Source organism: Lotus japonicus, chromosome 1 (assembly GCF_012489685.1).
Source record: "Lotus japonicus ecotype B-129 chromosome 1, LjGifu_v1.2".
In the NCBI taxonomy this organism is placed as follows: domain Eukaryota; kingdom Viridiplantae; phylum Streptophyta; class Magnoliopsida; order Fabales; family Fabaceae; genus Lotus; species Lotus japonicus.
In genome coordinates this window covers 125,193,129-125,211,049 of record NC_080041.1, presented here as the reverse complement: position 1 = coordinate 125,211,049, position 17,921 = coordinate 125,193,129, and the positions used below count along the sequence as shown (strand labels likewise).

Here is a 17,921-nt window from a genome sequence, read left to right as displayed (position 1 = left end):
CTACCATGCATCAGAGTAGATTGAGCAAGCATTCGTCCTTACTTTGCCAAGTCCTATACGTATACTGCGTGACGCTTGAATGAGTGGGGTTAGGGGTGTACAAGGGACGGGTTGGGACGGATTTTAGTTAACCCTAACCCGGCCCTAAATATTGATCGGGTCAATTCATAAACCATAACCCGTCCCTAGACCTGAAGCAACCCGACATTATGCGGGTCCAATTTAGGACGGGTCTATGTAGGACGGGACCGGGTTGGTCCGAGGGACAATAAGTTTAAGACTATTTGATACTAATTGTAAAATTTAAAGATAATAACATACTAAAAGTGTTATAAGTTGGAACTATTTTTTGGAAGAAATAACTTGAAAGGATCCAATTCTTTCATAATCTATTGCACTTGAGGTTTACATTTTGTTTGATCATTTCTTCACCTGTCTCACATATGCATAATACACACACGTGACTTTCTCTTGTTAGAACATGAAAGTGTGCATAGTTTGACAAACGTTTATTTAATTCATAAGGTAGATGTTAGACATTTTAATCTCATCTACATGGTAAGATAAATTTGAGCACCATGTATCACATTTTAATCATTATAACAAATTAAAATTTTATAAAATATATATGTGGGACGGGCCGGGTGACCCGAGTGTCAACCTGAACCCGACCCTATCCGAAGTCGGGTAACTCAAAGATCAACCGAACCCGGTCTCTTTTAATGATCGGGCCGGGTTCAACCCGGCCCTAAAGGCTTGGGCCGGTACGGGTTGGCGGGTAGGGCCGGGTCTTATACACCCCTAAGTGGGATGGTGTTTACAAGCCTATGGATGAAGAGTCTTTTGAACTGGTAAATATCCATTTAGAACTTGAATATGTGTTTGTCGCAGTGTTATTGAGAGTTTTTAAAAGTAGAAAGTAAGTTAGTTACCCACAATTAATCTATCGGTAACTTACTTATGATTTATTTTTTTCAATAAATTACCATGACATTTTTAATCAATAATTATATAGTAACTACTGCAGAACTGATCATTCACATCAATTACAACGATCTCTTTTTTTTGTTACTTATTGTTTGAATGTTTGCATTATGTGATTGTTTACCAAACATTTTCATAGTGTTATAACTCCGGTTAAAGTATAAATTAAGGATAAAGAACAGGTCAAAATAAGTAATGTATACTCTTTTGGTTCCTAAAATTATAAAGTGAATTAAATTTGGTTCTTATAAAATTTTCACATCAAATTTAGTCCCCAATTTTATTTTTAACCTAATTAAGTCCAAAATGTTTATGAGTCTGATGTGACTTGTTTTTAATCTCAGTGAGCTTTTGCACGTGGCTTTTCTTTAATATAACTATTTATTACTATTATTTTTAATCCAACTCATATCATTCAAAAATATATAATCTAATAAAAAAAGTGAAAAATGATGATGCACCGACGGAGTAAAGTTTTTTTTACACCGTCAACCAATCAGATTTCAAGGATGTGCCACGCCAATTAATGAAATTAAATAAAAAGAGAGATTTTCTCACATTCTTAAAATCTGATTGGTTGATGGTATAAAAAAACTTTACATCGGTGCATAGAAATTAAACTCATAAAAAAAAATCTAACTCAATCTATGTTCAGGACAAAAAAAGTATTTAAGCCTAAAATAATAGTACTCCATTACTAAAGTAAAGGTGGCCAACCCTGCACCTCCACGTGCCCTGCATCCATGTTGACGATTCAAGCCCTGCGCCCTATAAATACCAACACATGCACTCTTGAGCAAAATCATATCACACACAGAACAAGTTAATACACCTCTCAGTATCAAAGAGAAATTAAACAACCATGATGAATGCACGAGTTGCTCTCTGCCTTATTTTTGCCTGCTTCCTCTGTGGTATATATGCTCAACAATCTTCCCGTTTGCTCATTTCTCTAGATAGAATCTCGCTCTCATTAAATTTCCTCTAATTTTCCTAAATATTTTTGAATATATGTGGTTTGATTTATAGTTTTCATTTTCTTCTTTTCATTTGATTACTGACACTAGTTACACCAACTTTTATATATACCGAAAAATGTCACATAACAGTGGTATATATATATGAGTTGTACTTGTATCTCGGTTGAATAATTACCAGAAGCCATACGTGCCTAGACAACGAGCGTTTATGACGTTTTAGAACACCCAAAAATGTGATTTTTTTTACTTTCCACTTTATATATTATCAAGCCTAAAACTGTTACAAAATGAGTTTCTGAACACCAAAACATGCATGGTCTTTTAATCTATACCTAACATGCATGTTTCTTTAATCTATGTCACATGTTTTGAATGGTGCAGGAGCATATGGAGCTAAGATCACTTTCGTCAACAAGTGTTCATACACCGTGTGGCCAGGAACCTTAACCGGCGCACAAAAGCCTCAGCTCTCCAAAACTGGTTTCGAGCTACCGTCCGGACAAACCACCTTCGTTGACACCCCAACTCCGTGGGAGGGCCGATTTTGGGGCCGAACCGGCTGCTCCACCTCCTCCGGCAAGTTCACCTGCGCCACCGCAAACTGCGGTGACCAGCTCGAATGCAACGGAGCTGGCGCAGTCCCACCGGCCACCTTAGCAGAGCTCTTCGTCGCACCTAACGGTGGACAGAACTTCTACGACATCAGCAACGTGGACGGCTTCAACCTTCCCATGTCCATTGCTCCGGAAGGCGGTTCCGGCGAATGCAAGCCCTCCAACTGCCCGGCGGATCTCAACGCCCAGTGCCCGGCGGAGCTGCAGAAGCAAGATGGTGGGAAGGTGGTTGCTTGCAAGAGTGCTTGCTTGGCTTTCAATAAGCCAGAGTATTGTTGCACCGGTGAATTCGGCACGCCGGAAAAGTGCAAGCCAACACAGTATTCTCAGTATTTTAAACAACGGTGTCCTCAGGCTTATAGCTACGCTTATGATGATAAGAGCAGCACCTTTACCTGCTCCCAGGGACCTAACTACACCATCACATTCTGCCCTTGAAGTTATACACATTATGGCAACTCTTTGCTTTAATGTACATGATTACTACAAAAATAATAAGAATAATTTGTATATGTTTTAATAAATTAAATTACGTCAGTTACTTCTCTTCTATAGTTTCTCATGTTTCCAAATTAAAACAAACATTAATTTTATCACTAAATCAGTGAATCTTCTTTTGAAAAAAAATGGTTAAACTTAGAGAGGCACCTCCAGGCTTACCAAACAAGAGGACCTTCCTGAATAGGAATGTCAATCTGGAAGTTGAAATTGACGGGGAATTCTGTTGGAATTTAAAACAAATATGAAAAAGTTTTTAGATATGAATGCTTTAAAGAAGTGTGACACTAATAGTTGGAACCGTATAGTTTATTAGCGTTGGTACAAGAGAAGCTAGCAAACTACAAAGTTTGTTACTTGATTTATAAATAGATTCATGGCCTTTTTATTTATACAGTACCAACTCTCAATGTCGGTTCTTTGTCTTTTAATTTATTATTTCTTTTTTCTATAGAGTGCTAGCAATTGACATTGCCTATGTTTCCTATTATTTTTTACAGCTTTCTATTACATTCAATAAATTTGCATTACATTATAATACTCCTCCTCCGTGATGTAAATTTTCCTAACTCCAAACATAATTCGTGCTCTTTCGATAGCAAAAGTTAGATTTTCTCTAATGTCACTACTCGCTAGTATACTTGGACCATAGCAATTTTTTTCGTTTCAGTCAATGGACCATAGAAATCTCCTTTTTCCTGTTGCCTCCTTTAATGAATTGAAGAAAAGGTTTCAGAATGCAAAAGCTACTCTGCCATCCGGATGTTGTAAAGATGACCGTCTGTGTTTTCAAATTGGATACCCTGCTCTTGAAATTTAAGATAATAAATTCAATAGAATAAAGGCTTAAATTAGTTGTTGTTCCCTTTAAAAATAGGGTCTTTTGGTTTAGGTCCCTCTAAATACATTTTTGGGCATACGCCCCTAAATGCAAAATAATACTAAGGTTTCAGCTCTTGCCGTCATCTTACATCGTTTAGAGGGACCTAAACCAAAGAACCATGATTTTAGAGGGACCTGAGACATGTTAAAAATTGAGCTTTAGGTCCCTCTAAAATCATGGTTCTTTGGCTTAAGTCCCTCTAAAATCAAGATTCCTTGGTTTAGGTCTCTCTAAAATAAGTCACATCAACGTCCGTTAGGTAAAGGTAACGACAGTGGCTTATCCCTCCATATTTTTTTCAAAATAAGGGTGTATACCAAAAAAAAACTTAGAGGGGCCTAAACTAAAAGATTCTAATTTTAGAGGGACCAAATACCTATTTAAGCCTACAATAAATTACATACAATTCTTTCAAAAATTTGCTAAGATGTTACTCAGTAGTTTCTCTCCCAACTTCTGTATTGGACCCATAGTTTTAAAACTCGGCTCAGACCAGCCGGTCCGACTGGTTGGATCAGGACTCGGTCACCTGACCAGTCAGAACCTCTCATCAGATCGGTTATGCAAGCAACTCGGTGGGAACCGGTTTGACTCGGCCAGTTCAATAATTGAACAGGTGACTCAGTCGATTTTCGGTCAGACTGACGAGTCACCAATTTTATTTTTTTAATTATTATTTTAAATCTTTTGTTAATGGGTCATGCATGCATGTGAGGCCTAATTAGACTAGAGTGGAGCTGGCTAATAATTATTTCATACAGCGGGCCTTTCATTATTTTTATAAAGTCTGTTAACAAGAGTTTTTTGTTACAGTGGGCCTTTCTTATTTGTCACATCAACGTCTGTTAGGTAAAGATAACGACAGTGGCTTTTCCCTCCATATTTTTTCAAAATAAGGGTGTATACCAAAAAAAATATTTAGAGGGGCCTAAACTAAAAGACTCTGATTTTAGATGGACCAAATACCTATTTAAGCCTAGAATAAATTACATACAATTCTTTCAAAAATTTGCTAAGATGTTACTCAGTAGTTTCTCTCCCAACTTCTGTATTGAGCAAATAGTTTTAAAACTCGGCTCAGACCAGCCGGTCCGACTGGTTGGATCAGGACTCGGTCACCTGACCGGTCAGAACCTCTCATCAGATCGGTTATGCAAGCAACTCGGTGGGAATCGGTTTGACTCGGCCAGTTCAATGATTGAACCGGTGACTCAGTCGGTTCTCGGTCAGACTGGCGAGTCACCAATTTTATTTTTTTAATTATTATTTTAAATCTTTTGTTAATGGGTCATGCATGCATGTGAGGCCTAATTAGACTAGAGTGGAGCTGGCTAATAATTATTTAATACAGTGGGCCTTTCATTATTTTTATAAAGTCTGTTAACAAGAGTTTTTTGTTACAGTGGCCCTTTCTTATTTGTTACAGTGGCCCTGTCGAGCACGAGACCTGTAGGAAATAATGGAAAAGATATACCATTGAACCATGAAGCTATTTGATTCTCGGACACGTTTTTTAAAATTTATACCTTAACTTTACGTTGTAATGAATATTTTTAGAATATTTTAATATAGACTGAGTCAAGCAGTCCGCCCATTGACCCACTGGTCCGATCAATAACTCATTGATTCAGTACCTCGGCCGAGTCGGCCACCAAACCGAGTCTTAAAACACTGATTGGACCATCAAAATAATGTTTTAGAGCTCTTTATAGAGTTGGAAATCCTTCTATCCTACTTTGGTAACATTTTCTTAATTCCCCTTTCTTTTCTCTTAAGACGTGGGTTATTAATTTTCAAAAAAGACGTGGGTTATTAGATGGAATTAGTAAAAATGATGCTAAGCAGGACCGAATTTCAACAATTGTAAAAGTTAAGAGTAAATATGATAGATAATACATAATTTAATAGGGAAAGAGGTAATGTTTGAATGTTTTAAAATCAGGATTTATACAAGATCCACCCCTGCACTGCATAAATCCGTTTTGCTTAAGGATACTTGACCTTCCATAATCAAACAAATCTCGACACCCAATCAGGTGTATACAGAAGTGATGATATATACAGAATCATATAACTCCCGTACAAACTAGAAAGGGTAGAAAACAACAGATCAAAATTTCATATCAACTAAACATCATCAATCACTCCATGAACGGTAGATAGAAAATGATGAGAGTTTTGAAGAGTGTCAGCAGTCAGCACCCAAATTTTGTCCTACCTTAATATAGTTTATATATCTAAAATTTATTAAAATCGACACTCAAAATTATAATAATATTAATTAATTAAAATGATCGAAAATTATAATAATTATTAATTAAATAAATCCGAAAATAATAAATAAATACTAAAACAAAATAAGATGATTCTAGAGGATGATCAAAAGTCAAGCATTTCTTGTTTGTTAAAGAAAACCAATTAAAGCGGTATATCTATTATTTTTTGTGTATATTGAATATATATATAGAAGATGTATCATATGAGAAAAATGTTCTTATGTGAGAACATGAGAATAAACTATGACCGTTAAATCTAACTATGAACAATTAAGATTAAAACATTGAGTCATGTGACTGTTTAATATATATATATATATATATATATATATATATATACTACACAATTTTTTTACATTATTCTTGTTAAAAATATATTAAATATTAAATTTAGTACTTTTTAAATTGTATCTATATTATATAATAATAACCATAGAGTTTAAAAAGTACTAAATTTAATATTTAATATACTTTTTAACAAGAATAATGTAAAAAAATTGTGTATATATATTAAACACAATTTTTTTTTGTTATTAATTGTGTATATATATTAAATAATTTTTTTAATATATATGTTGAAAAATTGTGTAATTTTTTTTTTAATATATATTGTGTAAAAAAAGAACAACAGATCAAATATAGGTAATGTAAGAAGGAATAAAATTTTTATTCCTACCGGAATAAATTTTTTTTAATATATATTGTGTAAAAAAACTGTATATATATCAAATACAATTTTTTAACACGATAAAAAAATAATTATTCTATATAGTTCAACATATTTATTCATTTGAAACATCTCTTTTTTAATAATTTATAGGACAAGTGACTCTGAATTTATGTTGCACACCAACATAAATTCAAATGTTGAAAGATATGCTTGACAAGGATAATGTTTGGGCTGAAGCATTTCGGATGGCAAGAGATGTTTTAGATGTACATGAAGATGAGAATTTCAGCTTGAAGTTAAACTTTGATAGACAATCTGATGGGAGAACCTACAATATGCCTACTGGTTCAGAGGTAGCTGCCCTTATTGTTATGGAAGACTAAAGTTTGTTAGTGAGCTTCATCCAACCTAACTTCCATTGCAGTACCCATTGTTGTTTGCTTATGGATGAAGATGGTTACTAGAGTGGTGTTTTACATAGAGGTCTTTATCTTGAAGAATGGATATCCAAACCTGCGTACAACACTGTTACTAAGGGAGTTTTTTGCTTTTAGACTACAAACGAGGGAGAAAAAGGAAATCAGCCAGAGGATGGATTCTTGTGACTGAAGTAGCATGTCTAGAATTCTACCTGAAATTAAAATACTCCTTCACACATGCAAATGCCACACATAATACCAACCCCAAAATCCATGTTTTGAATGTGAGGGAGGGTAGTCTTTTGTTGTCGGTTGTTGGAACTCTACGTCTAACCTCCCCATTAGTGTTATCTACAACATTACACAACATTTAAAAGTTCAAACTGACACACAAACACTTGAGTTAAAACAACATATAAATATATATATGAATGAGAAGCAACCATGATAGAAGTTTTACCTGAATGAGGGGAACGAAAGGGTGATTCCTGGACATGTGATGATTTCTTTATAAACTTAGTCATGGTTGTTGTGAGAACACGCAAAAGCTTCATTTGGTAACACCTTAATGTAACACAGTTCAAGGTTGAATCTCTATATTTTTGTTTTTGAAAGCAAGGTTGAATCTCTATATATAACAAAATTAAAATCAGCACAAGGAGAGAGAAACAAAAGGAAGAAAAATAAATCAATTGTAGAGTGATAAATATTTATATTTAGCATGGTACAATCTTTGTAATGCTAAATAATTAAGAAGATTTCTTACCCTTAGAAGGGTAGAATGGGAGACATTGGTGGTGGGAGATCGAATTTCTCGTTCCCGTCTTTTTTGGGATACTAATATTTTTCTTCTCAGTTGTGCCTCCCTCTGTTTTTGTTGATTGTTATCCAAAGTAGTAGGTTGCTCTGCAAGATTGATGTCATGATATATTTTAAATATCTATCATGTACCTTATATTACTCATGTCTAATAACCAAAAATATTTCATACCCATACCTCTAGACATATGACCATTTAGAGGTGTAGATTGAGTCAAATTTGAGACATGAGATTGGGTAGATTCAATGAACTCCAAAACAGGACTTGCAGCATCATCAAATAAGGACATTAAGTTAACAGCACAATCATTGATGGCTCTACCATATATGTTCTCTTTTCCAACAAAGTTTCTCCCTACTATTGTACTCTCTTGCGCGTCGAGTGACCTTTTGCCATATTAGTTGTAGTCCTTATCACATGAAAAGCTAGTTTGAAGAATATTACTTTGTGAACCACTACATGGTGTAAGAACTTTATGTGCCTTATTTGGTCTTCTCTCGGCAAGTTCCAATCTCCTTTTAAGCCTTCTAATTTTAGCACTCTCTTGTTTAACAATATTGTGATGAGTTTTGTCATGTGATCTGTTTCCACTGCTAAAACTCATGACTGTGTAGATAGACATAAATCATCATTTTTATAAAGACAATCATTGACTATCATTTGATGGTTAACCATTAGGTCCTTTAGTAAAGTAATATAATAGGTTAGTATTTCTAAGAAGGTCTAGAATATTTAAATTGCACGGACTCTATAGTAGAGTTTATGGGTATTTCGACTAAACTTACTAAAATTACATTGATGAATATCATCAAGTTATAACAGATTTGAGAAAAATTTATAAATAAATATGCTATAAAAATTAGGAAGTCTTATTCATGCATTACTATAATTGTGTGGTTCCTCATGCAATAAGTCATTGTAAGAACAATAAATTTCACATCTTCTTTTATACATTAAAGCACTAAACAAATAGTAGTAAAAATGTTAAAAAATATTAAAAAGGTAATGAGCATAATGTATACTATATAGTTTTTCTTTAGGCCCCTTTTTTTTTTCGTTACGGAGACTTGCAAATTTATAAGAGTTATCCTTTAGTTGATTATTTCAAGGTTGTTCAAGTCGTTTGCAAAACATACAAATAGGCATAGAAAGCAGACACTTAATTAAGAGAGATATTTGTCAAACCAAGTAAATATTTAGGGAATAGAGATAATGAATGGAGCTTACTCGATTGAAGTCAACTCTACTCTATGAGCTTTTCTCTATGACGCAGCAAACAAAGAACGCAGCAAGCTTTTCTCTGTGCCACAACAAACAAAGTGAGGGAACCCTGATTATAAAGGATATTAAAATTATGGATTGATGAGAACCAGTAAAAAGAAAAACAAGTTACAAAGATGATTTTGGCAAACATGACTTTTTAAAGTTAAAAAAAGACCTTCTTTGCTTATAAAGAAGAGAATAAATATGGGAAAGATTTGCTTTGCTTATAAAGAAGAGAAAATTATAAAAGAATTTTTTTATTTTGAACAACAAAAGAAATAACTTAACAGGAGAATGAAAGAGGTGAATGAATCCTAAGCACCTAAATATAATAAGCCACGTGCAAGGACCAAAGTAGTATACACAAATTTGACAATGGTATTTCTTACATAAAAATGAAAGACCAAAGTATACTATATGCAGTTTAGGTTCTAGTTTTGGTTATCGCACTGATATGATGCCTTGGAGAAGGAAGCACTACATACATATTCCATTCAAATTAACTTGCTTGTTTCGACCGAAAGAAAAATTAACTTACTTGTGTTGCATAAGATTTGTAAGTCTGCAAAATAGAAGGTGCATGTCAAATAAAATTGGCCAAGCAAATGAAAATTTAAACTCTAAAGAATGAACCACACAAAAGTAACATTGAACTCTAATTAAATGACCACACAAAAGTAACGGTGGTGCTCATTGAGACCACTGAAAAGTAACATTGGTGCTGAACCTTAAAACTACTCATTATGATCTTTAAAAAGAATGAACCATTGCAGAGATATTTTTTAGGGTAAAAAAACATCAATTTTAAACACAATGTCCGTGTAAAAACATGCATTAGTAATACCACCTCCAAAACATTGATATTCAGGTCATATAAGCAAATGAATAAGTTTATGAACCTGTTGATGAATCTTCTGCAAAAATAACAATTGGAAAAAACAGTTTCATACCAACTGCAGAATGATAGTAGGTAGCGGTAACCCTACGCACATGAATTTGGAACCCGTAAATTTCTCCATAAAAAAGCCCCAAATTTTTTAACAGGGCGCTGGATTTGGAAAATGATATGTCAATTGGGAGCAGATGTCAGGAGTAGTGGGAATAACAGATTTAGAAGGGAGAAATTTCAGGAGTTGAAGAGTACTGAATGTCGAAAGTGAGAGAGGTGAACATAAGTGAAGCAGTTTTGTGCGCGTGAGGAACATGGGTGAGGTCTCAAAATGACATGGAAATTTGTGGAGGAAGGTGTGATTTTCAAGGGTGAGGTCTCAAAATTATTAGAGCATCTACATCCATTATACTCACTAAAATATCTACACATCATCTATATACTTATTAAAAGAAAATCCTTATCCACAAAAAATTAACACATGACATTGCCAGAATGATTTTCCTCCCACCCCTCTCTCTGGCTGACAAGTGTCACAGCCAGAGAGACTTTCACAAATTAATTATACAAATCGATTTCCCTATAATCTTGATTCTTTGTCCCCTATTAAATGAAAACATTATAAAGGAGTCACGAGTCTCTTCAAAATAGAATTCATGCACAGCCCATTATAAAGGAGTTATGGATCAACCAAAAGCCCACAACGATGAAACAATTAAAAGGGTCATAATTGCAAAAGAAACAGAAAAATTGTTCAGAGTGGGAATTGGTCAAGGCATTTACAACATATGCCTTCAATTTCGCAAACGGACATATTGGGAAAACTAATTACATTTTTCTGAAAAGTATTGGAAGATAAGTAATTAAATGCAGAGACTTATTTTGGGGTGTGATCCACGTTTTTTGACCTCAATATCCTCCACCTTTTTAAGCCTAATGTAAATCTTGGCAATATTAATTTAAGTATATCAATTTTGATATGAACATACATACTTAAATAAAAAGAACAAAATTTGATGTGCAACGCACGGGTAAGAAACGCTCACAAAAATAATTGGGTTTCTTTTATTGTGAAATAAATAAATATAATTTATAGAATCACCTCATAGATTAAGGAGTTAATATTCAATTTAAGTTAATGCATTTCCTTTTTAAAAAAATTGTAAAAAAATTGAGTTTAAAATTTAAAATGAGTACGAAATAATAGTAATTGGGGCCAAATTTTCGGTCAGATTTTTAAACATTTTTCTTAAATGAGTACTATATATTTATGTTTAAATCACATGGTAAAAAACTTTTACGGGGAAAAACATTTTACATTAAAAATAATTCAGGTAAAAACTAATAATTTTTCCTAACTCTTCATTCCCCTCCAACCCTTATGTCTCATAGCTTTTACCACTTTTCCTAACTCTCGGAAACAATTTTTCATCTAATTTAAGTATATTTTTCATAATTTTAAAAATATTTAGGATTAAATATATAAAAAAATTATCAAATTTTGCAAGTTGTGTGATACCATTGTGATTGATTTTTGTTTGGTTGAATGCTTATTTTTTTATTATATATTAATTTTTTAATATGTGCCTAAATAATGAGATCAATATTCACCGTGCAACGCACGAAGTTAAAACGCTAGTTTTTTCAATTTCCCATAATGCAACATCATCTACCCCATTTTACTAACTTTTTACTTCAACCCAACAACTCTTAAAAGTTTCTATAGTGGATCCCACCATCAACATCACATTTATATATTTTATTATTTATCTCAATTTTAATTAATTGTAAGTGTTTGTAATAAATACAAGCTCACCTTTCAAGTTTAGTGTGGAGTATCTATTCCTACATACTCATCTTTGCCAAGTTGGAATTGAATATATACTCTAATGGTAATAGATACTCATATGAGTATGTATTTGACATTAGATACTACCATTGAAGATGCTCTTAGATAACAGGGTGAATTTCTAATTTTTCGTCCACTTCTAATTCTTAGAAGTTAGAACTCTAATTTCTAATTTATTTTTTTCTAATTTTTTTGACTTTTCTGGTCAAAATTACTCTGTTTACGGATCAAATTAGCTTTTTTAAAGCTTAAATTTTAGGTTGCTCATTCAAAGAAATCCTTTTAAAAGTTTTCCGACGGAAAAAAAAAGAAATCCTTTTAAAAGTTTGAACTTAACTTTTTTGTTAACTAATTTGAGTGAAAGTAAATTTGAGCTACGTTAGGCTATAATCACGACTAAGTGTTAGAATATAATATTAGAATATATTATTAGAATATTTATAATGAGCTTGACCGCGTTCCAACCCAGGCTCGACCCAATTTTCCTCCAGTTCCAGCGGCCCAGTTTTCTACCGGTTCGACCAGACCATGAACTGAACCGGACCGGTTCACCAAGGCAGCAAACCTTAAAATAAAACCCCAATTTTTTATTTTTCCTGCTTCATCCTATGGCAGATTGCACTCTGATCCCGGCTCTCCGACGTCAACGGCGGTTCCTTACGCCAATCGTGGTTCCTGATCTTCGGGTCACTAAGGTTTTTCTCCGGCCGCTCTCGAGTTTGAAGGTATTTTCTTTTCTCCACTCTCGAGTTTGAAGGTATTTTCTTTTCTCGACAAGCCTATCCCGGATTCTTTTTTGATGATTTTTCTTTCAGTCTCAGCATTAGTGACCATCCAACTTCGACTGCGGGTGTGTTAGAATATAATATTAGAATAGAATATTTGAAAATTTATTCTTTATTTATTAGATTTATTCTCTTTATTATGATGTAATTACGCATGTAATCTCGGTTAGATTTATTCTTTAATTAACTATTAGCCTAAGATCTTTGTATATAAATACTCAGTTGTTTATCGTAAAAAGCACGGAATAAAATTCCTTTACTAAGGAAGATTATCAACAGATTGTCAAAAATGTGTTCATTCTGGATGAAGATTGAAGAGACCTTAGCATGGTTCAAATAATCATGTTTTGACATCATAGTAGATTGAGCTGGCAATGGTCCTTGCTTTGCCAAGTCCTATACGTATACTGCTTGACGCTTGAATGAGTGGGGTGGTGTTTACAAACCTATGAATGAAGAGTCTTTTGAATTGGTAAATATCCATTTAGAACTTGAATTTTTCTGCCAAAATCATCCATACTTTATTCTTTCTCTCGTTTTGGTTCATTAATTTTAAAATTCCCACAATTAGGAATGAATGAATAATTAAGAGAAAACATCACTATATGTTAATACATGTTTGGCTCTTGATTTTGACAAACTTAAATACTGTTAAATTGATCAGTTTAAAGTAAAGTGAAACGCAAATTCCCTAGGGCGATATTTGAAATTCACAATTGATTATGTTGTGTACAAAAATTATAATTTGCAGCTTCATATAATCATATTAATATTGATTTTGGAGAGCTATTATCAATTGTAAAAGAAAACTTCCAAACACTTAAAAATTTCTTGAAATAGTAAATAGTCAATTATAACATGGAGTCTTTTTTTTTTTTTTTGAAACTAACATGGAGTCAAACATGTTCAAAGGAATTTTTATGACTTGTCCTCTTTTCTAATGTTCTGGATGAAAATAGGATGTCACCACATTAGATAAAATCTAGAATTGTAAGGAGTTCAACTTGTGGATACCATGTTTTCTTGAAAGAATCACTTATATCATGAGATAAGAGTTAAAATGTGGTTTTTTAAAGACTTGTTTGATTCGCATATTAGTTTTCTAAATTCTTAAAAGAAAAAAGAAAAAATTGAACGAGATCATTACAAAAAATATTTCGCTTGTCAATCTACGAGCAACTAAAAAATTATAAATATATGTGTTTGTGGCAAAGTGTTATTGACAATTTTCAAAGTAGAACTTAAAAAAAAAAAAAAGTAGATAGTAAATTCCCACAATTATTCTATCGGTAATTTATCTATGGTTTTTTTCCCGATAAATTACCATGACTTTTTCAATCAGTAATTATCATGGAACTGATCATTCACTATCTCATTAACCATATGTGAGTTAAAAGTTACCGTGTAAATTTGTAACTGCCTCATACGATTTTATTTTTCATGACATTATTTGATTAGTGGACATAAAATTGGGACTTCAAATATATATAGTATTTTCCTAATGATGAGAATTTTATTTAGCATGCATTATCGTTCTTTCTTTCTCTACTTTTTCATCAAATATATCACATTAATTACTTTAATTTTTTTTCCCAAGGGTATCCCCACATCCGACACCCATGAGACTAATCATTCGAGGCTCTGAGATCACGTTAAGTGGTATGTCTTTCCTCACAAATATTTCTCAATACGCACCGCTCAGGAATCGAACCCTGAACTAGATGGTTAAGAAGTCCAACTATCTACCAGTTGTGCTACACGTTGTTGGTAATTACCTTAATTTCTTCTTTCTTCATTTGTTACTTGTCATTTGAACATGCATTATGTGATTGTTTACCAAACATTTTCCAATCCAGAATCATATAACTCCGGTAGAAACTAGAAATTAAGGATAAATAACAACAGATCAAAATGTGTGTAATGTAACATCAATCACTCCGTGATTAACGGTACATAAAAACTGAGAATTTTCAAGTTTCAACATAGAACTCTTCTTCTTGGCAGCCCCTGATGAATAGTAAGCATTTTGCATGACAAATAATAGTATTCCATGACTAAAGTAAAGGCCAACCCTGCACCTCCACGTGCCTGCATCCATGTTGACTATTCAAGCCCTGCACCCTATAAATACCAACACACTCTTGAGCAAAATCATATCACACAGAACAAGTTAATACACCTCTCAGTATCAAAGAGAAATTAAACAACCATGATGAATACTCGAGTTGCTCTCTGCCTTATTTTTGCCTCCTTCCTCTGTGGTATATATGCTCAACAAACTTCCCGTCTCATCATTTCTCTAGATATATAGAATCTCATTTCCTCTAATTTTCCTAAATATTTTTGAATATATATGGTTTAATTTGATTTATAGTTTTTAGTTACTTTCTTCTTTTCATTTGATTACTGACACTAGTTTCTTCTTTTCATTTAATTACTAATTACTAACACCAGTTTCATTAATCTATGTCACATGTTTTGAATGGTGCAGGAGCATATGGGGCTAAAATCACTTTCGTCAACAAGTGTTCATACACAGTGTGGCCAGGAACCTTAACCAGCGCACAAAAGCCTCAGCTCTCCAAAACCGGTTTTGAGCTACCGTCCGGACAAACCACCTCCGTCGACACCCCAACTCCGTGGGAGGGTCGGTTCTGGGCCCGAACTGGCTGCTCCACCTCCTCCGGCAAGTTCACCTGCGCCACCGCAAACTGCGGTGACCAGCTCGAATGCAACGGGGCCGGCGCAGTCCCGCCGGCCACCTTAGCAGAGCTTCACATCGAAGCTAATGGTGGACAGGACTTCTACGACATCAGCAACGTGGACGGCTCCAACCTGCCCATGTCCATTGCTCCGGAAGGCGGCTCCGGCGACTGCAAGCCCTCGAGCTGCCCGGCGGATCTCAACGCCGAGTGTCCGGCGGAGCTGCAGATGAAAGATGGTAGTGGAAAGGTGGTTGCATGCAAGAGTGCTTGCGTGGCTTTCAATGAGCCCAAGTATTGTTGCACCGGTGAGTTCAGCACGCCGGAGAAGTGCACGCCAACACAGTACTCTGAGTATTTTGAGCAGAGGTGTCCTCAGGCTTATAGCTACGCTTATGATGATAAGAGCAGCACCTTTACCTGCTTCCAGGGACCTAACTACACTATCACATTCTGCCCTTGAAGTTATACTCATAATGGCAACACTTTGCTATATACGTGATTATCACAAAAATAATAAGAATAATTTGTATTATTGAAGAATAAGCAATCACTTTTTGGTGTGATTATATTGCATGTAATGGTATATGTTTCAATAAAATTACGTCAGTTACTTCTCATATATAGTTTATCATGTTTCCAAATTAAAACAAACATTAATTTTATCACTAAATCAGGTTCATCTTCTTTTGAAAAAATAAATGGTATAGACTTAGAGAGCACCTCCAAGCTTACCAAACATGATGACCTCCATGAGCTACACTAGCAATTGACATTGCCTATGTTCCTATTAGTTTTTACAACTTTCTATTACATTCAATAAATTTGCATTACATTATATGATTATAATAGTCCTCCTTAATTTAAATTTGTCTATAACTCCAAACATAATTCGTAGCTCTTTCAATAGCAAAAGTTATATCTTCTCTTATGTTACTAGTATACTTGAACCAATTATACGCAATATTTTTCTTTCGTCTCATTTTCACTTATTTTTTTTCTTTCTATCTCTTTTTTATTCGCATTACATCACTTTATCATATTTAACATTTATCTCTTACCCATGATATTTTGGCTTCTAAACTTCCTGTGGTTTGATTAATTGAATACCCATTTAAAAAAAAACATTTATCGCTTTTATTTCATTCTATCTCTAAAGGTGGAGATGTGTGGAGTATGAGCAAAGTATTTTTTATACTTGGACCATAGCGTTTTTTTAGTCAATGGACCATAGAATTTTTGTTTTGTTTTAGTTAGCGGACCATAGCAGTATAAATGAAGACCACACATTCAACCTCGTATTCTGCTGAATAGAAACGTGAGAAAGCCCAAAAGTATCTCCTCTTTTTCTGTTGCCTCCTTCTTTGGTCAATTCGCAGGACCATTCTTTTGAGGCTCCTTTCTTTTTGCTTTGGTCCCACCATGTGTTGTGTAATTGTTTCCCTTTGCCTTTGGGGGACCTTTGTTATTTTGTCTGGAGCCTCTTTGCTTCTCTTGCTTGTACCTCTTGTGGTTTGGGCCGTTGGCCGTTTTTATTGGAACCTTACCTATCTTTGACCAAAAAAACAAAACTAATTGAAGAATGAGTTTCAGAATGCAAAAGCTACTCTACCATCCGGATGTTGTAAGATATCCTTGTCTTTCAAATTGGAGACCCTGCTCAGCTGCTCTTGAAATTTAAGATGATAAAATCAATAGAATAAATTACATACAATTCTTTCAAAATTTTGCTATAAGATGTTACGTATACTCAGTAGTTTCTCTCCCAACTAATGTTTTAGAGTGTGAGATTACTGTTTCTAGAGTTGTAAATCCTTCTATCCTATTTTGGTAACATTTTCTTAATTCCCCTCTTAAGAAGTGGGTTGTTAGAGAGAATTAGGAAAAAAAATGCTAAGCAGGACCGAATTTCAACAATAGAGAAGATAGTACAACCCAAATTAAAATAGGATAAAAAAAAGTTAAGAGTAAATATGATAGCTAATATATAATTTAATAGGTAAAGAGGTCATGTTTGAATGTTAAAAATCAGGATTTATGAAAGATCCACCCCTGCACTGCACTAGAGTCGTGTTGCTTAAGGATACTTGACCTTCCATAATCAAACAAATCTCAACACCCAATCAGGTGTATACACAAGTGATGATATATACAGAATCATATATATAACTCCAGTAGTAACTAGAAAGGGTAGAAAACAACAGATCAAAATATGCTACATCAATCACGCCATGAAGAGATAGAAAGTGATGAGAGTTTTGAAGTTCCAAGTCTCTCAGCAGCCCCTGA

The 17,921-nt window shown here is 34.0% G+C and overlaps 2 protein-coding genes across 2 annotated transcripts; both read left to right on the top strand.

Annotated features, from left to right (window-relative positions):
• The first annotated feature begins 1,800 nt into the window (after window positions 1-1,800).
• LOC130732620 (thaumatin-like protein 1b) lies at window positions 1,801-3,051 on the top strand. The gene is made up of 2 exons (XM_057584630.1): window positions 1,801-1,898; window positions 2,346-3,051. Exons 1-2 carry the CDS (start codon window positions 1,847-1,849, stop codon window positions 3,014-3,016), a joined length of 723 nt encoding a protein of 240 aa, XP_057440613.1. The 5' UTR covers window positions 1,801-1,846; the 3' UTR covers window positions 3,017-3,051.
• A 12,032-nt stretch (window positions 3,052-15,083) lies between these two features.
• On the top strand, window positions 15,084-16,252 carry LOC130730290 (thaumatin-like protein 1b). Its single transcript, XM_057582251.1, has 2 exons — window positions 15,084-15,191; window positions 15,422-16,252. The coding sequence occupies exons 1-2, from the start codon at window positions 15,140-15,142 to the stop codon at window positions 16,093-16,095; spliced, it is 726 nt and encodes a 241-aa protein (XP_057438234.1). The 5' UTR covers window positions 15,084-15,139; the 3' UTR covers window positions 16,096-16,252.
• The last annotated feature ends 1,669 nt before the right edge of the window (window positions 16,253-17,921 follow it).